Source organism: Megascapheus bottae, chromosome 4, assembly GCF_031878675.1.
Source record: "Megascapheus bottae isolate mThoBot1 chromosome 4, mThoBot2.hap1, whole genome shotgun sequence".
NCBI classification, from domain to species: domain Eukaryota; kingdom Metazoa; phylum Chordata; class Mammalia; order Rodentia; family Geomyidae; genus Megascapheus; species Megascapheus bottae.
In genome coordinates, this window is record NC_143512.1 from 47,411,773 (window position 1) to 47,439,366 (window position 27,594).

Here is a 27,594-nt window from a genome sequence, read left to right on the forward strand (position 1 = left end):
GGGGAGAGGAAATAAATGATTGGATGGACAATATGAAATGGTTCTTTAAGTGTGTATCTAAGTGGAATCAGAAGATTTCTACAGCTTCATGTCACTGAGATTGGCTTCTGTAGAAGAGCTAATATTTGCAATTAAAAAGGCCTGTGTGAGCCAATTAGAATCTACTGCAGAGATTCAGCTTAAAGTTTTCTTTTGAAATGACCTATGATCAGCTGTGGTCAGTCTCCTTCTGCATGGAGCAGGCTAGACAAAAGCAGTGAAGGACTTCCAGACCTGCTTTCTGTTGGGTGAATTAAGAAGTAAAGAGATGGCATGTGGCAGGGCAGGTACATTAGCGTTCCATTATAGTAACTAATATCTGAGTTAAGTCAACTTAAACAAGAAAAGTTTATTGTGGCTTGAGGACATTGAGATTTTAGTCCAAGACTGGTCTTGTTGCTCTGGGCCTGTGGACATGCAGTATGTCTTGGAAGGACTACAGGGTGGCAGAAACTCTTATCCATGTTAGTAAGAATTACAAATGATTGACACCAAAGAGATGACCCATTATCCTCTCAAGGCACATCCCTAGTGATGCTCCCTTTTAAGAGGCTTCATGTTTTTAAGTGTTTGCCATCTCCTAATAATAACTCAGGCTGTGTACATGTTATCATCATGTGGGCCTTTGGAGGACATTGCAGATCCAAGCTATAGCAAAAGGATATTCCCTTTTATGAGTTGTATATTTGAGTCTTAAGGCAGCATCTCTACACTGATAAATACTGTGCACCAGAAGTTGAGGTTCATTGTTGAATTATGTTCCACAAGACTGGACCCATGCACCCAATCAGAATGGTGAGCAAAGCAAGCTCACACTCATGTACACCTCCACACCAGAAAAGCAAATGAGAGTGGCATGTACTGCTGTTCCCATCTGTGCCCCACTTGCTCCTAAGCCTCAAAGCTTTGCACTCCTTTGGAATTTACTGAGCAAGAAATCCAATAAACTCTAGGTAATTAAAATGAGGAAAGTCATGCTAGCAAAACCAAACAAGCATCTCATACATTTTGTTGGGAAAACTTAGGAGAAAGCATCAATCCTGTATCCATTATGAAGCTTGCTTTCTGCTTGGAAACACATTCTAAGTAGAGCATAGTAAGCATAAACTTGGCACAGTGAGGGGAGGAGGGTGTGGGTGAGCAGTAGGATCAAGTCTGGGCCCTACTCAATGGTGAACTACTCACTCTAGCACTTATACAGCTGGAGAAGGTAATCCAACAGCCTGTCTTCTTGCCCATTTACTTTGGACCTAAAGGTTTCTCTAGTAGAGCTGTCAGGTTTCAGAATGCTCCCTTTACAATAAAAAGATCATGTTGAGGAGCCAGGAAGGGAGATTTCTATTCTTGCTCTGTTACTAGCTAGCTGTGAGACTTAGGCTTTCTTTGCTTCATTATCATGTTACCAAGTTACTTATTTGTAAAATAAACAAATGGGATGAGCTGGCTTTTAAGACTTTTTTCCAGCTCCACATAGCCTATGAAATGGCAGGACATAGCACCTGCTTCCTTTTGATGCCTTCTATCATCTGCCATTATCTCTGGCTAGAAGACTGGGCATTTGTCTGTATGAGACACATCTCTAACCCTTTTGCTTTAGCTTACTTTTGTGCTTTTGTCCAGAGCTGGCCCAGGACCACGATCTTTTATTCACTTGGACAGCTGAGATATGTGTCACTATTCCTGGCTTAGTGTTTCTTTATAAAGCTTAATCCCATTCGTCGGTACTTGACATCTTTTTTGTTTTTGGTCAATCTTGGAGTTAAAATTCAACACTTCTGCTTTCTCCTTTATCCCTTCTTTTTCAATTACATCTCACTGAAATTAAAACTCTTTCCTCCAGCTCCACTTACCATGTCTGTGTTAAAAAAAATTTTTTTTAAAACCACCTCTTGAAACTGTTGGAAATGCACAATTAGCAGGGGATCCCCTGTGTTCCATAAGGCTTAGAAACCAAATCGGCTAAACTGGAGCCTGGCCTTATTTTTGACAGCTTAGACAAACATAAGCATTATTACTATAGAATAGGAGAGAAAGACTTTGTGTGCACATTGAACAGAATGCAAGATAAGTATAGACTGCTGAATGACAGGAAATAAACTCACTTAGCTGGGGAAATTTACACGATACCAGGGAGATGGACCATGGCAGGAAGAAAGGTCAAAGTAGTTAAAGATGCCTTGAACACAGGCTGAAGTCAAGAGGAGACACTTCTAGAGATAAGGGCATTACAGAACCACTTAGTAAGAAGTGTGTTGTATTAACGGATTACTAATGGCAGGGGTAGTCATTTGGGGGAGGCAGGAGGGATATCACCTAAGAGAGACCAAAGTCTACACTGCTTCTCTAGATCTGAACCCTCATTTAGTACTTTGCAAATATGAGAGCAACTATTGGGTAGACCTTTTTTGAGACATTATTTCCACTCTTAGAAAAACCAAATCGCACTTCATTTCTAATACTGGCACGGGAATTTACAAGGAAAAACAGTATTGGCTTCATGTGCAACCAAAATCAGGCACTATCATTCCTTATGTCAGGTATGTGCATATCCCCTGTTAGACACAGCTTGTGGTAATGTAAACCCCAAACCAACCAAGGGCTATTGTTCTGGTCAAAGACCTCAAACACTTCTATTTTCCTACATCTAGCACTCTAAAATAGTTACCTTAATAACTCCTTGTATCTGCGCAATGCATGAAAAAATTTCAAAGCATTTAAAAATACATTATTATGCTGGGAACTGGTGGCTCCAGCCTAGCTATTCAGAAGGCCGAGATCTTTGGACTATAGTTTGAAGCCAGCCTGAGCAGTAAAGTCCATGAGATACTTACCTCCGATTAACTGGCTTAAGTGGTGGAGTGTTTTCCTTGTGCAAAAACGCACAGGGACAGTGCCAAAGTTCAAGCTCCAGGACACACACAAATACATTACTGTGTTCTTCCTCAGAACTCATGATGTAGTTCCAGAAGTGGCTTTGTATTATTTTAGAGATTCAAATAGATTTAAGACCCAACTTGTCTTAGATCAAACTTGTTTAGGTGAGAAACGCCAGAAAACCTATCTTCTCATTTCTGTTTATTGAATATACAGTAATCAGGAACATGAAAAATGACTTAGAAACAAAACGTATCAGCTTTTAAGAATGGAATAAAAGCTAATATCACTGCTCATAACAGGCATACTCACTAGGGGATGGGAGCATACCTGGGTTTTAAAGCTTAGTACTAGCAAAATAATTGTTGGAGGCTTATCAGGTGCACAGAAGTTGGTAAATTTGTTAAACACAGCAATAACATTTTCTATTCATATTTTGAAACTTAAGATCCAGCATCCAAGAAAACTTTTTTAGCTCAAATATGAGACTTGTCTCACCTACCTTACTTAAATGTTCCTGATCTCAAAGCCCATTTTCTTTTAATGTCAATATGTTCCTAAAAAGTTTATAAAAGTAATGATCAGATATTATTTATCTGGCACTAGTACACTGCATGGCATACAGTAAGGTGTTCAATAAATATATGCTGTGGAAGAGTGCTTGCCTAGCCTAAATAAGGCCTTGGATTTAAACCCCAGCATCACAAAAAAATACAAAGTTTACTCTTATAACTTGGATACTGAAGAATTACTGATATGTAAATAAAATGGTTTGGGTATTTACTGAAGCTTGGATCAGCTGCTGGCCACAGAGTTCTTGGTCTTTCTAAGAAACTAAAAACCATAGTAAAGCAGCTTGGGGTAAAGCCAAAGCTTGCTTTCAGTCACTTCTCCGTTGGCATTCATTCTGTGGCAGGTGGCTCACAAAGTCACTACATTGAAACTTGTCCATAGGTTCAAAGTTTTAAGTTAAAATACCCTCCACGAACTTGTTTGTGGAGGTATTTACAACTAAGTCTCTAGTTTCATCTATCATTGATAAACCTACATCATGTGGGATCTTTTAAGACATATTGGGGGTTTTGTGAATATTGAAATGTAGGGTTAATCCATATCCTTACTAGCTCACTGAATGCATTCTAGGGCATAGCCATTAAATAGGTAGAAAACAGACTGAGTGGTCAGCCTATTTTCTTATCTAAGTAATAGTGGGTGATTCTGCTAACTATGACCATAATTTCACAGGCTGGAGCAGGGGAGGGGAGGTTGGGGAAGATCAGAGTATGCATTAGTGCACATATACTCCCAGAGGCACCTCACAAAGCCTGGGTGATAACTACATTACAAAATTCTATGAAAGAAAAAGGTCAATAAATTTTTTTTTATGGGTCATGGGGCTTGAACTCGGCCTGGGCCGCTATCCTTGAACTCTTCAGCTCAAGGCTACCGCCCTATCCTTGAGCCAAGCCCCACTTCACATTTTCTAGAGATTAATTGGAGATGAAGAGTCTCAGGTCCTTTTGTGCCCAGGGGACTTTGAACCTTGATCCTCAGATCTCTGCCTCCTGAGAAGCTAGGATTACAGGTATAAGTCACTGCACTTGGCAAATAAAAACTTCTACATTTGTGGAAGGTTAAAAAAAATAGGGCAGGATATATGAATAAGTCCTGTTGAAATTAAATCCAAACAATGGAATAAACAACACCCTGAAATATGCCATCAGAAACAAAGGTAGGTTGCATAAATGGGATTGCACTAAATAGGACTGCATTAAACTGCAGAGCTTCTGCAGGGCACAGGACATAGCAATATAAATAACCCACAGTCTGGGAGATCTTCACTAGCCATACAACAGACAACAGGGCCTCATATTTAAAATATACTTAGAGCTCAAAAAATTAAATCCCCCAAATCTTCAAAGAAACAAGTCCATTAAAAAGGGGCGAAAGACTCAGTCTTCTCTGAAGAGAATGGCCAATAGACACATGGAGAAATGCTTATCTCCAGCCATAAAAAAATGCAAATCAAAACATGGAGATTCCACCTTACCCCAGCTAGAATGGCCATTATCAAGGAAACTTGTAACAGATGATAGCGGGGATGTGGCCAAAAGGGAATGCCACTACACTGCTGGGAGTGCAAACTTGTTCAGCAACTCTAGAAAGCAGTATGGAGGTTCCTCAAAAGACTAAACATAGGGCCGGGAGTTTGGCCTAGTGGTTAAAGTGCTGGCCTAGCATACACAAAGCCCTGGGCTCGATTCCTTGGTACCACATACATAGAAAAAAGCCGGAAGTGGTGCTGAGGCTCAAGTGGTAGAGCTCTAGCCTTGAGAAAGTCCAAGGACAGTGCTCAGGCCCTGAGCTCAAGCCCAGGACTGGCAAAAAAAAAAAAAAAGACTAAACATAGAATTCCCCTAGACCCAGCAACTCCACATTTGGGCATTTACCCAAATGATCACAAACAAGGCCACAATAAAGCCACCAGCACAACCATGTTCACTGCAGCATTACCAGCTAAGATATGGAACCAACCCAGATGCCCCTCAGTAGATGAAGGCACCGAGAAGATGTGATATAAACAATGGAATTCTATGTTTCCACCAGAAACAATGACACTGCCCCCCCCTTTTTTTGCCAGTCCTGGGGCTTGAACTCAGTGCCTGGGCACTGTCTTGGACACATTTTGCTCAAGACTAGCACTCTGCCACTTGAGCCACAGCACCACTTCTGGCTTTTTCTATATATGTGGTACCAAGGAATCAAACCCAGGACAACATGCATGCTAGACAAGCACTCTACCACTAGGCTATGCTCCCAGCCAAAGACAGGAGGAAGGCTAGAGGCCACTGCTCAGACTGGAAGGGCTGGACAGCAGGAGCTGCCACTTTTTTTTTTTTTTTTTGCCAGTCCTGTGGCTTGAACTCAGGGCCTGAGCACTGTCCTTGGGCGTTCTACTACCTGAGCCACAGCACCACTTCCAGCGTTTTCTGTGCATGTGATACAGAGGAATCGAACCCTAGGTCTTTGTGCATGCTAGGTAAGCACTCTACCACTAGGCCAAACTGCTGGCTACCTCACTCTTAAGGAAAGGGAAAGACCTGAAAAAAATCATATTAAATGAAGTAAGCCAGACCCAAAGGAACCACAGGCTCCACGGTTTCCCTCCTTTGTAATGTCTAGGATAGTCCTAGCAGCAGATTGCAATATCTCAATAGCTATGTGCATATGAGCATATATAATGAAGTGTATCAACATTAACTTTAAGAATCGGAAACAAGGTTCTTATGTCCCGTATGCTGCTATCTCGTTTAGTTTTCCGTACTCTTTGTCTTGTATATGTTTACCTGATTTGTGGAAGGGAAAGAGAATCACAGAAATAGCAGGACGAAGGAAGAATAACACAACAATGATACTCACTTGACACTGTTGGAAACGAACTATACACTTGGGGGAGGAGAGTAGGGAGAGGTAAGCAGGAGAAAATGAGGTTTACAAAGAAATAAGTCATTACCTTACTTAGAATCTCATGAAGCAAAATGCAAATTTTGCTGTATTACTTAAAAGACTGTCTTACTTAAAGAATTATTTCTGGCTAAGTGCACACAGTTGACTCACTGGCACTGTGCCTCCATTTCAGAAATGCCCAGGTGTACATGGCTTCAATCTCTAGCAATGGTAAATCATTTTTTGAACAAGGTCTATATTGCTTTTTAATTTTAACCAAGCATACACAAAATATAAGACAAAATATTTACCTTTATCACATGCTATGTACCATCCTATTTTTTAAAATTTGAGGTTGTAAGTCGTTTTTTTTGTTTGTCTGTTTTTTGTTTTTTTGGTGGGGGAGGAGTGTTCACAATCTACAGTTTGAAGAACAATCCACTGTAGAAGTACAAGGATGCTTTTGAAGTTCCTCAGAGGATTATCAAGGCAGCATCTGGGGTGAAGGAAAATAAATGAAGCAAGCACATTTGTCCATAATATTTTAATACTTTTCCACTTTTAAATACTGTTTTTTGAATTTTGATTGTAACATGAAAGATCCAACTTCATTTAAAAAAACATCATCAGAATCATAAAGCTATTATAGTTTACATTCTACATACTTTGAAGGTACTTAAAATGATTATATTCTGAGTCTGTAGATGAACAACAACAATAATCCAAGTATATCGTTTGTACAACCTGACTAAATATTGGTGAAGTGTGTAATTGGACAAACAACTGATAAACTTAAAAATAACCAGCACAATTTCACAAGAGAAATCAGCTCAGCCCAACAAAAAGTATCAGTAGCAACTGACATGCTACAGTTTTGATACCAACTAGCTGTGGAAACCAAACAAGGGGCGCCTGTTCTTCCCTTCCCTCCTCTACTCTCGTATTTCAAGGACACCTGCCATGGTCTGACTGCCTCTGTAGCAATCGCAAACCAAGTGCTGCAATGAACCTCTGCACCCCACAGCCAGGATCTGTGTTTTCTCTTGTTCTATTCAGTGGGTATGATCCCCACACCACCAATATTGTTCAGGTGTCTAAGTCATACAGTGTAGGAGTAACTGGGCAGAAAAGAGAGCAAAAGAGATAATTTCTGTTTGGCTTGAGGAAAGAAAATTATCTGTGGGTGATAAAACACCAGGAATTAGCCACATGGAAAAAATTCTAGAAGGTCTCACAGGCCAGTACTTTTCCAAATTTGACTTCCTTTTCCACATTCCTGGACTTATTTCTAAGATTGACTGGGCAGAATTAACTCTCATGACGTACCAGTATAGTTAACTAAAGGTAAGATGCATCTTTTCTTTTCTTTCTTTTTTTTTATACAAATATTTTAGTGTAATTTTATTTACAGAATTGCAAAAGTATATCACAATAGTACAAATGCAACTAGTGATAATTTAGATACTATTTTGTAAACTTTCTATACTTTTGTAAAATAAAGCTATCCAATTATGTAGGAGTTACTTTCTGTGTTCATGATAGCTGCCAGAAGTGGCAAACATTTTAATAGTGGGTATTGAGAATTTCTCTGAAGATTCCCATCAGTGCCTATGTGAATCAATCCCTCCCACCCCCCACCCCGTAAACCCTCCTATTCTTCCATCCCAGCTGAGTGTAAAATAAACTACATACTTGAGGTATAAACTTTCCTTTTGAAGTTGTACTATAAAATGCTAACTGGTGATGTAGCGACTGTTGATACTCTGATTTGCCTTTCTAACATTACCACCATATAGGCACTTCTCTACGGAGTCAAATTATGAACAGCTTTTTGTTTTGTTTTGTAAATAAGGCATAGTCCATGCACATCATTTAGAGAAAGGTAAATTAAAAAATAGAAAAGATTTATGGAGCATGAAACTGCGTGCATGTAATGTAAGCATGTTTTATATGTATTTTTCTCCCTGTACAGAATAATAAATACACTCTTATCTGATGCAAGTAATTCACTTCCAGGATTGTGCATATAAAGGATCAGACTAATCCCATCATTAAATTATCACCTTGCATTCATCATTAAGACATTAAGACTCCATTACCACGTATAGAATATATACAGGATGTGTTTTATGTGACATGACTTTTGCTTTACAAAATGGGTCTCATTTCTCTGTTTCTAAAGAGAAGAACAAGTCAGTAAAGCCTCTACAAAAAGTCTGATTTATACAAATACATTTGTGTTTAAACACAATGAAGGTTTTGAAGCAGGCAATCATCTGACTTCGTTAAGTACCATCCCTTGCCTCGACTCCCCGCTTCACAACTAAAAAGGATATTTTACATGTTATATTCTTACAGCAACTAAAGAAAGGATTAGCAGTGTGAATCATGTGCTATCTTTTGCTGCTCTGCTCAAGTTTCTGATCAAGAGGCTTATGTGAGCACTGCCCAGATTTTCAATGTCTACTTGGAACCCATCTTTTAAACTGCCCCCAAATAAGAAAAACTAGCAAGCATACGTATACAAAATACTAGAAATATCGAATCAAATGTCAAACAGTCTGATTTGCTTTAACAAGAAATACTGGATATTCTCTTACAAATTTCAGGAAAGTATGAACTGATTTGATCTTGATCACTTTACCAGAAAATAGTCCATGCCTACAAGATTTGTACAAATTTCCATCTGGAGGCAGGCAGAGCCAATTTAGGAATTACCAAACTAAGTTTATAACAAACTGAAAGAAATCTGTAGCATATAGTACAACTAAAAAGTATAATAGAAATATAAAGGTGGTATGTGGGAGATAAAGCTTTTCATGCTTTCTCCATCAGAACTGAAGTTCTTCATAGGAGTAAGACTACAGAGACGGCAAGCACACACAGATTCCTGACAATCCTCAGTTATTAACAAATACATAAGGACAAAGTGAACCATTACAAAAATCAGCAGCAATGAATTCTATGATTATACAAAGCAAAAAAGTCAAAAGATTCTGGACACAGATTTGACTATAGTCCTGAAGAATGAATCCCATGTGGATATTGGTGCACAGAAAGCATATGCCCCATGTGCACTCAATTTTTGTGCTCTTTCTTTTGTGCACAAAACCTGATGTAACTGAGGATCTTAGGCTGGACCATGGTAAATTAAAAATTCTGAAAAAAAGTTCCCCAAAATTAAAGCATCAATTTCTAGTTGTGATTCAAAGTTGATTTTTTTCTCTTCTAGGATCAAGCAAATAAAAATATAGCCATATACATGTAATTTTACATGTATTTATAGTTACACGCTGAGTGAGAAGCTCTAGAAGATAGCTAGTATTAATGTTCAGCTTTACTATTGCAATATTTCTTCTTTTTTTGTACACAAAGCCAAGGTCTTGAGCCATAGACAAGGTTGTAGATCCTATGTTCCAGCTTAGAGCGCTCAATTTTCTTTTCTTCTCCAACGTGGAATGTCACACAGCCTTGTTTCAGTCACTGCAGCAAAGGAAATGACAGTAAAAACCTAAGCAGCATATTCCTAACAACTGCAAGACTACTAGAATAGAGCCTGGGCAGTCAATTCATGGAATGCACATCTTTAAAGGAGTCCCTTTGTAATACAAAATTATTCACTTTATATATTTCCCTTACTAAGGAATACAAGATTGAAATTTTTTCAAAGTTAGAAAAAAACTCCAAAAACTGAAGATGATAAAGCAGTATATAAGCCATGAGGACATCAACCAGAGGTTTCTGTATTTTCACCCCTAAAATTGATATTTCCTTCTTGGCCTTCAATAATAATTATGCCATATAATACCAATTTTCAAGAGTTTTAAAATTTTACTCAAGTTATGAGAAATGGATTATTTTAAGAAATTAAATGCAAAAGTTACCTCCCTAAAATGATGTAAACACTGTAACTATCAAAACTTACTGTATCTGGGCACTGGGGCTCACACCCCTAGTAATCCTAACTGCTTAGGAAACTAAGACCTGGAGAATCCTGATTTGATACATTAAGAAAAGTCTATAAGATTCCAGAAAAATGCCAGGCTAACTGTGAGCAGGAGAGCCAAGGAGCAAGGAGGAGAGTCTCTAAACTTAAGTGTCAGTACTGGCACAAACAATAAGGACAAAATAGCTTCAAAATCATATCATCAAAATTGCTTTCCTACAGACTCAATGTCAGGACTCACTTCAAACATGTATTTTCCTTTGATATTATGGGAGAAAAAAGCCACGTTAGGCTAACAAAAGATTTTTCCAAATAAGGTTTGAATTTGGATCTTTGTCAGAAAGCAGTTTAATCTGGACTCAGAAAAATCAAAGCTAACCAATGAGCCTTTTCAGTTCAAATCCTAGTACCACCATTAAAAAAAAATAAATCAGGGCTGAAGTGTAGCCTAGTGGTAGAGTGCTCGCCTAGCACACACGAAGCCCTGGGTTCGATTTCTCATTTACTGGATACTCCGAATAAACCAGAAGTGGTGCTGTGGCTCAAGTAGCAGGACGCTAGCCTTGAGCAAATAAGTGTCCAAGGACAGTGCCCAGGCTCTGAGATCAAGTCCCAGGACTGCAAAACCAAAACAAAACAAAAATCCCCCAGAAAACATGTGGACCAAAACCAATTCAAATTCACTCAAAATAAGAAAAATCACAAAACTACCTTGAGACCATATATATGAATGGGTATGTATGTGTATAAACATACGTATGCATATGCAAACATGTATGTTTAATTGTTGACTGATGATACTGGGATTTGAGCGGGCATGTTATTGTTGAGCCACACCCAAATCCTTTTTTGGGGGGTGGGGGGGTAATTATGGGGCTTGAATTCATGGCCTGGGCTCTATCTTTGGACACCTTTTTGCTCAAGGTTAGTGCTCTACCACGTGAGCCATGGCACCACTTCTGGCTTTTCCTGTGTATGTAGTACTGAGGAATCATACCCAGGGCTTCATGCATCATGCTAGATGAACACTCTACCACGAGGCTATGCTCCAGGCCTCCCAATCCTTCTTTTATGCTATTCCTTTTTGAGACTTGCTTCTTGCTGGGTACATATGTGGATCATCTGCCTATGTTGCACTACCTGTTATAGCTGGGATGACATGTAAATTGCACCATAACCAGCTTCTTCCATCTTAATGGAGTTTTCTGTACTTTTAAGTAAATAGTAATGACTCAGGACCAGATTTGGTGTTCATGCCTGTACTCTGAGCTAATTGGGAATCAGAGAATAGAAAACTGGTATTTGAGGCTAGCCCAAGCAAGTAAGTCAGTAAAACCACATTTCTAAAATAAAACAAAACAAAAACAAGCCAGGTGTGGTTGTGCATGCCTGTAGTTACAGCTATGTGGAAGAAGTGAGAGGATTGTGTAGGCAAAAGCAAAAGACCCTATCTGAAAAACAAATCAAAGCAAAGAGTGCTGGTGGATGACTCAATTAGTAAAGCACTTGCCTTTAAGCATGGAGTTCTAAGTTCAGAACTGCCCCCTACCTCACAAAAGGGGGGACATACTCTAGGTTTCCTGTATAAAGATACTCCAGACAACATTACTTTGCAGTAAAAATATACAACCAGACAAGATATTAAGTGATTGTTCAATAAATTCTGTAACATTCACATTATAGATGCTATGAGGAATATGAAGAAAAAAAGTAAAGATTACTGTTAAACAAAAACAAGCTAACAAGGAGTAAATATTGAATGAATTTTTGTTTTTGTTTTTCAAGACAGGGACTTGTAATGTAGAGGAAGGCCCTGAAGTCATTATATAGCCAGGTTGGCCTAAAAGTTGTAATCTTTCTGCCTTAGCTTCCCAAGTGCATATATAACATCATGAACAGCAATATATGTATATATGTGTGTATATAGTAATAATATAGTCAAAATATATGCATAAAATGCATGGAAGAATATACATCAAGAATAACAGCAGCTTTTGAGAAAGGTAAAAGACATAGGGAATTTGCTCTTAGAAAATTCTATACTTCTGGGTTGCTGACAATCCTTTAGTGTTAGCAGAAAAAAACCACAATGTTCAAGAAGTAATGTACTCCCTACCTGATGAATGTAACTGTAACCCCTCTATACATCACCCTGACCATAAAACACAATTGAAAAAAAATAAAAGCTACAGATTACAATCCTCTATCTGGGAAAGTCACACATCACTTTGCATAAACTCCTTTTCAGAAATAAATGCTAACACAAACATTGTCACACTAGTGTAATCAGGTTAAGCCATGTTCCATTACCTGTTAATACTAAAACAAAATAGGTTTTCCTGTAGTTTTTTCTTGGACAAAAGAAGTAAACCGCTTTAGAAATTTTGGATACTCTCGCTTTGCCACTGCCCTTAACACTGAGGCTGGCGCCCATCCTCCAGGGTTCACTGCAAGATAAAGAACAATTTTAAGATATGTGCCTATATTCATGAAAAGCACTTACTTTTGCCTTTAAAAACTCTTTATGGGGGCTGGGAGTTTGGCCTAGTGGTTAAAGTGCTTGCCTAGCATGCATGAAGACCTGGGTTCAATTCCTTGGCACCACATACATAGAAAAAAGCCGGAAGTGGTGCTGAAGCTCAAGTGGTAGAGCTCTAGCCTTGAGAAAGTCCAAGGACAGTGCTCAGGCCCTGGGCTCAAGCCCAAGACTGGCAAAAAAAACAAAACAACAACAACAAAAAAAACTCTTTATGCTGCAACACAGTCTCTATAAATTCCATAACAATAATAATACAGCAACATTTTAGATTAGGTTGTATTTACTCACCAACTTCTACTACACAACCTTTTATTTTTTTATTTTTTATTTTTGCCAGACCTGGGGCTTGAACTCAGGGTCTGCACATTGTCCATCAGCCTTTCTGTGCTCAAGATTAGCGCTCTACTACTTGAGCCACAGCACCACTTCTGGCTTTTTCTGTGTATGTGGTACCAAGGAATTGAACCAGAGCTTTGTGCATGCTAGGCAACCACTCTACAACTAGGCCATGCTCCAGGCCCCTACAACTATTTCTTTTTTTAAAACACATTAACCGTTATACCCCAAATAAAGACAAAGGTTTAAATATTTAATTATAAAAAAGGATTGTGATGACTGCTGTAGGTGCAAAATGGGTGCAGGGAAGAGCCTTAAGTACATGATAAGTATCAGAGTAAGGAAAATAGCAGCCTAGACCACCAGGTAATAAAGACTAATGAGTAATGATCCTGAAAACTACAAGCCCCCAAATAAGAAACACTTGTTAATTTTTATCCCTACTGTATCAATTAAAAAATACATACCATTAGCTACATATGTAATCTTGCACAGAATATTATCCCTGCTTATCTCCTGGTTTCCCTCTGGTGGGCTTACCAAGGTTTGACAAATCATAGCAATATTTATTTTGGCACGCACACATCGGTTGTTCAGCTGTCAAACGAAACAAAAAGCATTGGTATAATGAATACTCGTTATGTTGTAATTTGCGGGCCTACTGCTATGTTAATCAAAACTCTTAGCACTAATAAATAATACATGCCAAATTTACATGACATGGGATTTATTCTCCTAAGTAGTAAATGAAGTCAAAGATAGAAACCATAGAAGGTTTACAATAGTTGACAACCACTTAAAGATAAATGTGGGCCAAAGACTTACAGAGTCTTTTCTGAAGAAGAAACAAAAATGGCCTATAGACACATGAAGACATGCTCAACATCTCTGGTCATAAAAGAAATGCAAATCAAAACAACTCTAAGATTCCACCTCACTCCAGTTAGAATGGCCAGGATCAAGAAAACTACTAACAGTAGATGCTGGAGGAGATGTGGCCAGGAGGGATCACTACTACACTGTTGGTGGGAGTGCAAACTTGTTCAACCACTATGGAAAGCAGTATGGCAGTTCCTCAAAAGGCTAAATATAGAACTGCCCTATGACCCAGCAATTCCACTACTAGGCATTTACCCAATTGTCCAAAAACAAGGACATACTAAATCCACTAGCACAATGATGTTCATTGCAGCACCATTTACCATAGCAAACATAGGGAACCAACCCAGATGTCCCTCAGTTGATGAGTGGCTCAACAAGATGTGGTATTTATACACAATGGAATTCTATGCTGCTGTCAGAAAGAACGATATTGTCCCATGGAAAGACTTAGAAAAAAATCATATTAACTGAAGTAAGCCTGACTCAAAGGAACATAGACTCAATGGTTTCCCTTATTTGACATAATCAGTAGAAACCTTGGGCTCTCCTAGCAGAGATTCACAATAGAACAATATCTAGATACATAAGGCCATATAGCATGACGCTAAATGTAAGGACCTCCAGGATACAGAAACAAAAACCATACAGTGAGTGATTACTGTCCTTAATGTATCATGTTATCCCTCATATCTTTGCTGTCTCTTGGTTATCTAGTATTGTTACAATATATCACCTTGTTATCTGATATATTTTATATATGCTTAACTGGTTATTTGAAATAGGAGAGGGAAGGGGGGGAAATCAAGATGAGCAGGGGGAGGGGGGAGGGAACATGAGAAAGGGTATCAATAGTTGTGAAGTAATGTATCTTCTATCTGGTGAATATAATGTAACCCTTCTATTAATTACAATAAAAAATATATGAAAAAAAGACGAATGCAGGTGCCAGGAGTTTGGCGTAGTGGTTAAAGTGCTTGCCTAGCATGCATGAAGACCCGGGTTCGATTCCTTGGTACCACATACATAGAAAAAAGCCGGAAGTGGTGCTGAGGCTCAAGTGGTAGAGCTCTAGCCTTGAGAAAGTCCAAGGACAGTGCTCAGGCCCTGAGCTCAAGCCCAGGACTGGCAAAAAAAAAAAAAAAAAAAAAATGAATGTGGAAAATAGTCTATGTAAACTACCAACTTAGCTCTTATTTTACCAAACTCAAGAGGAAAGGAAACAGCCCTATTGGGATATTCTTAGCTACCAGTTGCTGTTCCAGTCACTCTAACATAAAACAAAATCTAAAATGCATTATCAAATCAAGTGTGCATGTGTGTGTGTGTGGTTATCCATTAATTTCCTCTGCCTTGCACTGTATAAATTTAGCTCTATAGTGTATAATTATACACATTCTTAACGTTGTACTTACAGGAGCACTATCATGATCCACAGAAAAATTACAAACTATCCAAGTTTCGGGATCATTTTCAGTCTTGGCTGGTATCTTTCTAATAGCAGAAAGATATAATACATCTCTCTGAGAAGCAGGCCATACTCTCTGTGGAAGAAATAAAAATCATTTGAAAATCTGAATTATAGTTTACTCAGGTACCACTGCACAGATACAAATTTATATCAACTATGTGTCTTAAAGATAAAATCAGTCAAAATCCAAATGGGAAGTACCACAGAACACTCAGCAAAAGATAACATAATCAAAGGAATAATAGTCTACCTGTCTGTCCATCCTTCCTTTTTTTTTTTTTTTTGTGCTGATCCTGAGCCTTGAATTCATACCATGGGCTCTGTCCTTCAGTATTTTGCTCAAGGCTAGTACTCTACCACTTGAGCCATAGCTGTACTTACATTTTTTGTGTGTGTTTTGTTTTGTTTTTAATGAATTACTGGAAATAAAGGATCTCATTTCTTTCCCTCCTGGCCTGGCTTCTAACCATGAGCTTCCTATCTCAGCATCCTGAGTAGCTAAGATTATTGGCATGAGCCATTACATCCAGCCACTCTTCTCCCTGTCCCTGAGTGTTTGCTCCAGGCTCGTAAAGATGACAGAGGAGAGCAGTACTACTGTAACAAAACACACATGAAAAAAAAATAACTATGTCATTTACATCAAAGACTTGCAGGTAAGCAACAAGGAAAAACATATGGCATGGGAATGACACAGAGCTTAGGTTCCGTATAACTGAGCTATCTACATTTATACTGAATAGAAAAATATACTTTTATCCTGTTAGTTTTATTTTATCCTTATTGTAGAATATCTTCCCTGATTGCTGAATGGAAAAAAAATGTCAAAACTCATTGTTACTACAATATAAATGATTTGCAAATTGGATTGGCTCATCTTTTTTTATTTTGTCAGTCCTGGGGCTTGCACTCAGGGCCTGTCCTTGAGCTTTTTCAAGGCTAGTTAGTGCTCTACTACTTGAGCCACAGCACCACTTCGGCTTTTTCTATATATGTGGTACCAAGAAATCAAACCTGGGTCTTTGTGCATGTTAGGCAAGCACTCTACCACTAGGCCAAACTCTTGGCCCTTGGCTCATCTTTTAAAAATGAAAATTTCATAAAGTAGACATGAAGCAACATACATTTTTACTTCATCTATACTTGCCCATTACTACTGTATAACTAGTCAATAAGCTAGCAATAGTGGAATGTCAGCTACTTATGAGACCCTGTCTCAAAACATAAGAACAAATGAAGTCAGGTACAATGACCTGTAATCCCTGTTACAGGTGGAGTTAGCCTGGGCTAAAATTAGCAAGTTCTTTTCTCAAAGAACAAGCTTGGAATAGTGGCCTACATCTCTAATCCCAGTTACTCAGTATGGGTGTAATTAAGATGCTCAGGGTCCACGGTGGCCCCAAATGTTCCTGAAAAGTAACATGAAAAGGTGTTGGACGTATGGTTCAAGTGGTAGAGAGCTTGCTTAGCAATTACAAGTCCCTAACTTCCAATCCCTGTACCACCAAAAACAAAAAATCCCTTCCTCACCCCCAAACTCTAATGAAACAGAATGATTAAGAATAAAGATGCCTTAGATATGAACAAATAGCCTCCTTTCAGATTGTATTACTCAAATAAAATTTAAAGAGAAAAACTGTGTATAGCCTTATTTGATTTTGTTGAAAGAAATTATTCTAGGACAATATGTTTATCCTAAGGCTTGTAAATAATTGTAACTTAATAACTTAAATTTAAAAGACACATTATTTGAACTATTTATTATTTAGTTTTGTCAATCCTAACATAAACCTTAGGATTGGCCCTTCTATATATGGTTTACCTAGCAGAATGCTTTTAGTAGTTGTTGTCGGGGACTATCTTTTGGTAATAAGGTTCTTCTGACTCTAAATGATTGGTCATTTTTTTTAAATTACAAATTGTAGGGCAATTAATTGATATTTAGTAATTCTTGATTTCATGTCAGACCAAAACCTGGATAATGAGCTCAGATAATAAGAGTAGGCTTATGAAATTCATAACCAGCTGTATTTTCACATACTCAAATCAATTTAAAAAAAAGAGGAATTAAATGTTTACTCAACTGGAAATAAAGTAACTAGTGAGTCACTGCATTTTTTTTTAACATAACAAGCAAAATCTTAAACTCTAAAATCTTAACCCCCTTTATTGTTCTATATAAAGTAGTTTGTCAATTTTCACATGGGAAATAAAGCAGAAAAATCTTAAGTCAACAATTATAAATACACTGAAAAAGGCCGGGAGTTTGGCCTAGCGGTAGAGTGCTTGCCTAGCATGCACAAAGACCTGGGTTCGATTCCTTGGTACCACATACATAGAAAAGGCCAGAATGGTTCTGTGGCTCAAGTGGTAGAACACTAACCTTGAGGAAAGCCCAAGGACAGTGTGCAGGCCCTGAGTTCAGACCCCAGGACTGGAAAAAAAAAAACAACACAAAAAAACGATTGGGCTGGGATGTAGCTCAGTGGCAAAGCGCTTGCCTAGGAAGTGCAATGTCCTGGGTTCGATCCCCAGTGCCAAAAAAGAAAAGACAAAAAAAATACAGTTAAAAAAAAATACATTGAAAAGCAGAATGAGAGATGGTGTGAAAGGCACCCAGGCTCAAGGGCCACTGTACTGTGTGCTCATGCTCCTCATTCCTGCTTGCTCCGACAGCCACAGATTACTGAAATAAGGATTGCCTTTATTTTCCCTCTGCTTCAACATAAGCTAATGCCAAACATTCCCTGACTGGTATTTTTGTTCTCAAAGGAATCTGTGATTCATCTTCTTATTTGGCAGCTACTATTATCTGTAGAGACTGGATGCTAAACAAAATCTAGGTGGATTTCAGAAGCTTCTTTACTAGGCTTACAATGTGTGTACTGAGAAACTAACCTTTAGCTAAACAATGTTTTTAGATATTTCTGACTTTTGTCTGAATAAATTTCTGCTCTAAAGAAATTAATATATTTTTCAAATATATATTCATGAGTTATTGGTAAAGTCTTTGGATCTTCTACAGCATTTTGTTCCTGCCAAATTTTACTTCAGAAACAATTTGTATGAGTTTGAATTAATTGGCATCTTCTGGGATAAAGGAAAAGATTATTACCTTGTGTGTTTGATAAATGATGATTGCATTATCAGCTAATGTTTCCACCACATGGAAGTTTTCTATAGTTGCTGAAATAAAGGAAATAACATTAGTACCTAAAAGATAAATTGTATTTTCCAGATATGATAAATACAAGTACACTCAAAGCCACATTCAAAGGGACATTATGGTAAAACGAACAAAAAGGAACATGAAGATAATGAACACTTAGTACTGTGTGACAAATCTACTTTTATTTTGTAGAGGGTGGCTGTGAAGTCTCTTTACCATTAAGTTTCAATTTCTCTGGTCCAGTATCTATCTGCTAGAGTAAGAAAGCAATTCTTACTATTACTGTATCACTCAAGTTCAAGTTAATTTCCTAACACCGTGAACTATATCTCTTCACTGGTTTACTGAAGTTAAAGTTCTCTATCTAGGCTTAGATGACTTAAAATTGTGGGAAAATGTCAAACTACCAATAATAAATGTTATGATATTCATAAGAATCTGTATATATTAAGTGAGATGTCTAATAGAAACACACATGAAAGTAATCATACAGCAGGACTCATCATAGAAAACAGTTTAGGAAAATAATTGGGTGGGGAAAAAAATAAAACTAAGAAAAAACCAGGCTGGGCCATATGCCAGTGGCTCAAGCCTATAATCTGGGAGGCAAAGATTAGATGATCTCAGTTCTAAGAAAGCCCATGCAAAAATATTGCAAGACTCCATCTTAACTACTAGTTGGGTGTGGTAGTACAGCTTGACAATCTAGCTATGCAAGAGGTTGAAATTAGGATTGAGCTGGGAACATAGCCTAGTGGAAGAGTGCTCTCCTAGTGTGCATGAAGCCCTGGGTTTGGTTCCTTGGTACCACATACACAGAAAACACCTGAAGTGGCACTGTGGCTCAAGTGGCAGAGCACTAGTCTTGAGCAAAAAGTGTCCACGGACAGTGCCCAGGCCCTGAATTCAAGCCTCAGGACTGGCAAAAAAAAAAAAAAAAAAAATCAGGAGGTTATGTAGGCAAGTGTGGGCAAAAAGTGGAACTTGAACTCAGTGTGCTGTCCTTGGACTTTTTCAAGACTTGTGCTCTACCACTTGAGCAACAGTACCACTTCTGGCTTTTTCTGTGTATGGGGTACCAAGGAATGGATTCCAGGGCTTCATGCATTCTAGGCAAACACTCTAACACTTGGCCAAACTCCTCCCCCTCCCCTCCCGCAATTATTTTGAAACCTCATTTCAATAGAAAAGGCTAAGAATATTTGGGAATGCCTATTATCTTAGCTACAGCAGAAAGCATAAATAGTCTCTGGGCTAATAAACCCACCGAAAAATATCTTAAAAATAACTAGAACAAAAAGGCCTGAAATGTGGTCCCAACAGTAGAGGGCCTGCCTAGCAAGAACAAAGTCCTGAGGTCAAACCCCAGTACTGTTAAAGAAAGGAAAAAAGGCAGGTTGGATTTGAAACATTAGATGAAAATATATTAGTGGTAACAACTTACTTTCCCAGTCATTGCGAACATCAACATTCCAGAAGTAATTACAGACTTCATGTCCTGTGACACCTCTAACCGAATGCGTAGCTTTCAAAGGATCCAGAACAATCCCGTTTTCTTCTACTTCTCTTCTGTATACCTAAAGAAAAATATGTTTGAAAAATAAAAAAGAAATCCCTAAATCACAAATTTAAAGGCATACTTTTAAATTTTACTTTTGAAATTTTTGTTTATGAAAAATCCATTTATAGAACATATTATGATAAAAAATTCCAAATTAACATGAGAAAAAAATCTGAAATGACAATGTGAGGTAAACTTCAATTGTGGAAAAACATATAGATAGGATAAATAACTCTAGCTGCTAAGAATTAAAGTATTTAATTAAAAATATTACCCAAACATTTTCAAAGATTGTTCAGTGTAACCAAGAAGGCCAAATGGGCCTAATCAAAAAACAACCTCCTTAAGGATCATCAATTTAAGGATGCTTGTTCAATGCTTGTATACCTAATATCTAGAATAGCAGAGACTCTGTGTTTTTAATTTTTAATCAAATATTGAAAACTAAAATGATAAAAAATAGATTAGATTTTTCTTGATTTAATAAGTGAGGATGTATACCTTACAGACTGCATAAAATAAAAGTTGGATGTTTTAGAGAACTCTGGGATTACTTTCAAGAAAGGCAGTAGCATATTCCAGAGACAATCAGCTCTTATTTTATGGGAGGCATTTGAGTTTCATGTTTACACTTTCCCTCTCCCACATGCTTATATATTCTCATTAATGAAACTACCATTTTCTTCAACACTCACACTATAAACTCTAGACTTCTGGTTTCTCCCTCAGAATTCACTCAACTATTAAGCTTATTCTGAATTTTCTTTTCTTTCTTTCTTTCTTTCTTTCTTTCTTTCTTTCTTTCTTTCTTTCTTTCTTTCTTTCTTTCCTTCCTTCCTTCCTTCCTTTTTTCCTTTCCTTCCTTCCTTCTTTTTTTTTTTTGCCAGTGCTCAGGGCCTGAGCACTGTCCTTGGACTTTCTCAAGGCTAAAGCTCTACCACTTGAGCCACAGAACCACATCTGGCTTTTTCCTATGCATGCGGTAGCGAGGAGTAGAATCCGGGTCTTTGTGCATGCTAGGCAAGCACTCCATCACTAGGCCAAACTCCTGGCCCTCCTAATTTTCTTTAAGGCTTTTAACAGCTTGATTTTGCTGCTACTGCTGCTTACCTTCATCAGTTTGTACCTCTCATATGTGTTCAATCTTCTAGGTCTCTAGTTTCTTCCCTATCTGCTTGTTTTTCCTAAAATGATACATTGCAGTAATGTCTAACTTACTGCTAAAAGACAAGACTATGCTCCATAGTTGACTTCACTCTCTTACTTAGAATTATTCTCCTTACCTTTCTGTAAGAGCACTTATTCTCCACTCCTCATTCCAGGTGGAGGGAGGACTTCATCCAGACTATTACTACTTTCCTTTCCTTTCCTTTTTCTTTGGCCAGTTCTGGGGCTTGAACTCAGGGCCTGGGCACTGTCTTTGGGCTTTCTCAAGGCTAACACTCTACCGCTTTAGCCACAGCACCACTTCTGACTTTTGTGTGTATGTGGTACCTAGGAATCGAACCCAGGGATTTGTGCATGCTAGGTGGGCACTCTACCACTACGCCACACTCCAGGCCCTCCTTTACTTTTCATTTCTTGCAGTGATTTATCTCAACATCAAGGTAGGCTTGACTTAACCCTTTCCATAGAAAGTGTGCATTGGTTGGCTGGGGACTTGCTTCTGGAAGGAAGGCACATAGAAATCCAGCCATGTTAGAAGCATTGTGTTTAATTCTGGGGAGACATTTTACCAAGACTTTGTGGCACTGATGTAAAGTCATTATAGTTAGCATATTCAAGTTAGAGTTAACATTTTGGTATCTCATAGTCTGTCTCCTTTTATTAATTTGTTCCCTATCCAAAAGATGTATTTACTTACTTGCTTTTAGGTTTTAAGATAATATCTCAGCTTAGGCTGGTCTAGAACTTGTGATTCTACTGTCTCAACCTCTGGAATGCTCAGCTCAATGAGGTGTGGGTTACCAGGCTTGGTAGGTCTATGTAAAAATCTTGTATAAAAAATTTGCCTTCAGCTGGGTATGGTGGTTCATGCCTGTAATCTTAGCTATTTAGGAGGCTGAGATCTGAGAACTGTAGTTCAAAGTCCATAAAACTCTTATGTCCAATTAACTACCAAAAAGCCAGAAACAGAACAGTGGTTTGAGTGGCAGAGTACAAAGCTCAGGGACAGTGACCAGGTTCTGAATTCAAGCTCTAGGATTGAAACATACAAAAATTGCCTTCAGGTTTCTGCCCCTATTATTATTTAGACAAGAGTCTAAAGTGCCCTGAACCTAACCACTGTTGCAACTCTTGATATAATTTCCAAATGTATTAGTAAAAAACCTAATTGTTTCAACTCAAAGAGCTCAATGTTCACTTGCCTTACCACTCTCTTATAATCCATTCAATACATTAACAAATGAAATAACAATATCTTTTAAATGTTAGTATTTTCTTTTTTTCTGGCAATGCCTTTTAATTTTTTATTTTATTTTACTGTCAGGATAATGTATAGAGGGGTTAAAGTTACATTTGACAGGTATTAGGTGCATTACTTTTTGCACACTGATACCCTTTCTCATGTTTTTGTCCCCGTTTTCCTCCTCCCACCTCTCCCAATCATCTTGTTTCTCCCCTTCCCTTTCTTATTTCAAATAAACAAATGAACATATATATATAATATACCAGGTAACAAAGACATATACAGTAACAACATGAGATTAACCATAAGGGCAAAAAAAGAAGAGAAGAGAGATAACATAGTACATTAAGAACAACAATCACAGAAGATAAACCTCTTGTTTCTATATCCTAGAATTCATTTCATTTAGTCTCATCCAATATGACCTTATGTACAGAGCTTTTGTAATCCTCTACTAGGAGAGTCCTAGGTGTGTACTAATTATTACAAATGAGAGAAACCATGGAGCCTATGCTCCTTTGGGTCTGGCTTATTTCACTTAATATGATTTTTTTTCCCAAGTCTTTCCATTTCTAGTATTCTCTTTCTTAAACTGGTAGCTAGAGGAAAAGAATCTTGAGCATAATATTTTGGAACATGTGATCATTCTAAACCCAACACTACTACTGCTGCTATTCAATGTATGTATCTTCATTTCTCATGCTTTTTCTGTGTCCTGGTCTCTTGTATTTAGAGTTGTGACAAATACTTAAAGACATAAACCAAAGAGGACATCTGAGCATAAATATATTAAAGTGCAGATAAGAGTATAAATAATACAGACAAATGAATATTCAATTATAGATAAAGTATAAAGACAGAAATATCTAAGTGGAAAGCCATTTGTAATCTGCTTATGTCCACATACCAATTTACCTGCTCTATGGCCTAAGCCACAGATTTATATTTTGATACCAGGAAAGCAAAGGAACATTGTATTTCTTTGTATCTGGTACTTCTTTGATTGTAATTACTTATTTTAAGCTAATCTGAAAATATTACCCTTGTAATAAAGCAGAATTGACAACCTATAACATTTCAGTGAAAATTACCTTCATTTCTCCTTCTTCTACAACCAACTGCCAATTGGCATCTCCTCCTACATCCTGCAAGGAATATGTCATGTGATTCTGCACCATCTCTTCAACCTTGGGAAAAAAAAAAAAAAAGAAAAAAGGAGTCATGAGAATACATAGCCATTGCTATCACAGTGCCTAAAACAGATGGTATTCAGTTTACTTTTTCAGAAATGGTGTTCTTATAAGCTGAGGTTAGTCAGGAAATATGATATAGTATTGACAGCATAGGTCACATTCCAACTATTCAGGTTAGTAGGTAGTATAGAATAAATGAAGGGAAGAAAGATGGTTTACTCCAGTGACACAGACTGGCCTAGTGTAAGTCAGGGGATCGAATAAGTACTTCCTAGAAAAAAGTGAAATATTTCATTTTTTCACTATAAAATAGAGATATATTCAAGCTTAAACTCTGGGTTCCTTTCTTGTTATTGCTGAGCCACACTTCTAGCTTCAGAGAAGGTGCCATGAAGCATAAAATATTAAGGGTAAAACTGGCAGAAAGAAATCAACTAATTCAATGTTCCTGTAATAAGAGAAAATTTATTACATATCAGAAAAAAAAATGACAAAACTTTTTTTTTATCAATAGACCTCTTTTGATAATAAACTCTCCTAAAAGTTAAACTTTCCTTTTCTTTGACCAATTTCACTGTTCTAAACACTTTTAGAATACTGATATATACCAACATTTATTTATTTATTTTGGGGGGAAGGGGAGCTGTTGGAGGAAGGGGCAGAATTCTGAATTCCTTTATACCAATGTATATAATCACACTTTATTCTTTTAAAATATGTATATAACTTTTTTCTTTTTCTTTTTTGGTTTGCTTGATGCTGGAGATAAACCTAGGGCCTTGCATATACTAGGTAACTACTTGACCACTGAGCTTAAAAAAAAAGATTGGACCAAAACTGTTTTCCAAATTTGAATTAGACTAAGCCTAATTTCAGAAATCATGCTCTTCTTTTTTTTTCTGGAATTAGGGTAGAAAATGAGCAATCAGTGATCTAAATCGATATACAATATATTTAAAGATTAGAGGAATATTATTCCAATTCCAGCCTTTCGCCCATCTCACATCCACACCTCAATATGATGCCATTTGAGGAACCTGATAAATTGGATTTTTCTAATAGTTACCCAGAAAACTGCCCTTTGGTGGTATAAACCACATAGGCTCAAAGACAACTCAGATCTCTTGTATCTTTTTCATGTGAAAGGAATATAATTATTATTATTGTCATGTAAGTCATGGAGGAGCTTATTGTATAGCTTTTTAATAACAAATTAATAGTTCACTGTTAACCCAAAAGAAAAATGGCCAATATGAATAGTGAGTTCACCAAAGAAATGGTTGAGTAGTAAGAATATTACTCTATCAGATTGGCAAAAATAACTGACCTATAATATTTAGAGTCAGTATAACAAAAAATACTAGCCTATGAGTGAAAGTTGGCCCAGTTTTCCAAATTAAAAACTTGGTATAAAAATAACTTGTCTGTGCTCTAAGGAAATAAGATCAATTACCAATTATTCAGATATAAGGATTTAGATATAAAGATAATATATATAAGGATGAATACCATGTATATAAGAGTTAGATATAAAGATATGATATATATATGGTCACACACACATATATTTAAATATATATATGATCAGTGTATTAACTGTAAGAGGAAAACGAAATAAATGAAAAAAAATTCAGCATCAGGTGAATAGGTAAATCCAGAATACATATTATAAATATAGAAATACTGATCTATATTAACTAGTGAGATGAAACTAAAAGTAATTTTTTAAAAATTACAAAACAATACTATAGAATTATCTATTTTGAGAGAAAAAGAGACAATCACTGATGTGGATTTATCAACACAATCCAGATTTTATTTGTAGGTAACTGAACCCAGGGCATACTCTAATGTTGTACCATGGAAATATATCCCAACTCAAAGCTTTGTTTCTTCTTAACGTCTATATGTAACACTCAGGCTGGTCTCAAACAATTCTACACACACACACGAGTACCATATATAGAATTAACTCAATATGCAATGATTTTTGTTTTTTTGCTAGTTGCGGGGCTTGAACTCATGGCCTGAGCACTGTACTTGGACTTTTTTTTCTCGAGGCTAGGGCTCTACCACTTGAGCTACAGCACCTCTCCTAGCTTTTTTCTATGTATGTGGTACTGAGGAATCGAACCCAGGTCTTCATGAATGCTACGCAAGCACTCTACCACTAAGCCAAAATCCCAGCCTCAATATCCAGTGATTTTTATATTTATTTTTTTGCCAGTCCTGGGACTTGAACTCAGGGCTTAGGCACTGTCCTTGGACACTTTTCACTCAAGGCTAGTGCTCTGCCACTAGGCTATGCTGCCAGCCCTCTTTATTTTATATTTTTAGTTTTACTAAAATTAAGGGGGTTTTTGGAGGGGAGGCAGTCATGGAGGTTGAACTCAGGGCCTGGGAACTGTCCCTGAGCTTATTTTTTTGCTCAAGGGTAGTGCTCTACCACTTGAACCACAGTGCCACTTCTGACTTTTTCTGTTTATGTGGTACTGAGGAATGGAACCCATGCATGGAATCATGCATGCTAGACACGCACTTTTACCACTAAGCCATATTTCCAGCCCCAAATTAAGATTTATTACTTGTTATTAATAATACAAGCCCATTGGCCTGGACTACATTATTTTACATTGTATTACAATAATAATTATTCTAGTATAAATGATAATAATACTAATAATTATATAAGTCCATCATTTCTGGGTTACATTATTTTATTTTAAGCTTTTTACAAGTCATTTCTATGTTGATCTGATCCAGTTGAAAATATTATTTCAAACAAAAACAAGATAGTTAAGGGATACTTGGTGGTTTATACCTATAATCCTAGCTATTCAGGAAGTTTATAACTAAGAATCATAGTTCAAAGATAGCCTGCACAAAAAAAGTCTATGAGATTCTTATCTCCAAGTAACTACCAAAGGCCTGAGGTAAAAGTTTGGCTCAAGTAGTAGAGCATCAGCCTTAAATATGAAAGCTAAGGGATAACACCTAGGTCCTGAGTTCCAGCCCTGGGAAGAGCACACACTGTGTACGAATGGACTTACACACGCACGCACACACCAAGAACATCCAAAGAACAAGATAGTTACAAGCTAATAGCTAATACTCAGGTAGCAAAACTAAATTATCAGGTTTAGAAAACTTCCACATGTGACAACAGCTAGATGTCTGTAAGAGTTTGGACTTGGGGGAAAAAAAGGTGTTGGAATAAATATGAGTTGATTGTGATATTATGCTTAAATATTTTTACAACTTTTTTGAGTCAGGCTGGATGTCAAAACCCAGGGCACTTTATACACATTAGTAAATTTCTACCATTGAGCTAGAATTCCAATTTTTGACAAATTATTAAATGTAATGGCAAACTTGGATTTTGAATTAATTACAGAGTAGAGGGTTTTGTTATCTAAAACATTTTAAGGAGTCACTAGTACAATTTCATATCCTGTTGAACTAGAAGAATTTTCCAGATCACAATGTTTCTCAGCTAATATTAACTGTAGGCCTGGGTCCAATGACACTTTCGTGTAATTATACAGAATCAAATTTGCCAGACTCTTTAATAATGGGAGATGAGGAAGTACAATATCCTCTGAAATAAGCAAATTCAGCAACTTGGAAATATTCATCCTGAAGGTGCTGATCAATTTAGTCAATAGTTAACTGCTTGATCTCAATTCTGCTAGTAATCACAAGTGCTTTAAGAATGTCTATTATTTTCTTC

General features: G+C 37.3%; 1 protein-coding gene across 2 annotated transcripts in view; it reads right to left on the bottom strand.

Moving 5' to 3' along the window:
- Positions 1-9,679: 9,679 nt before the first annotated feature.
- The window catches only part of Cert1 (ceramide transporter 1), a 79,771-nt gene continuing 61,856 nt past the window's right edge, over positions 9,680-27,594 (bottom strand). For both annotated transcript variants that reach the window (XM_090331847.1, XM_090331846.1), the window contains 7 exons: positions 23,763-23,858; positions 20,145-20,277; positions 18,647-18,717; positions 15,476-15,604; positions 13,649-13,778; positions 12,617-12,753; positions 9,680-9,843 (listed from right to left, as the gene is read on the bottom strand). In XM_090331847.1, the coding sequence (XP_090187973.1) occupies positions 12,626-12,753; positions 13,649-13,778; positions 15,476-15,604; positions 18,647-18,717; positions 20,145-20,277; positions 23,763-23,858 (687 nt within the window). In that variant the 3' untranslated portion in view covers positions 9,680-9,843; positions 12,617-12,625. The remainder of the gene's footprint in view (positions 9,844-12,616; positions 12,754-13,648; positions 13,779-15,475; positions 15,605-18,646; positions 18,718-20,144; positions 20,278-23,762; positions 23,859-27,594) is intronic.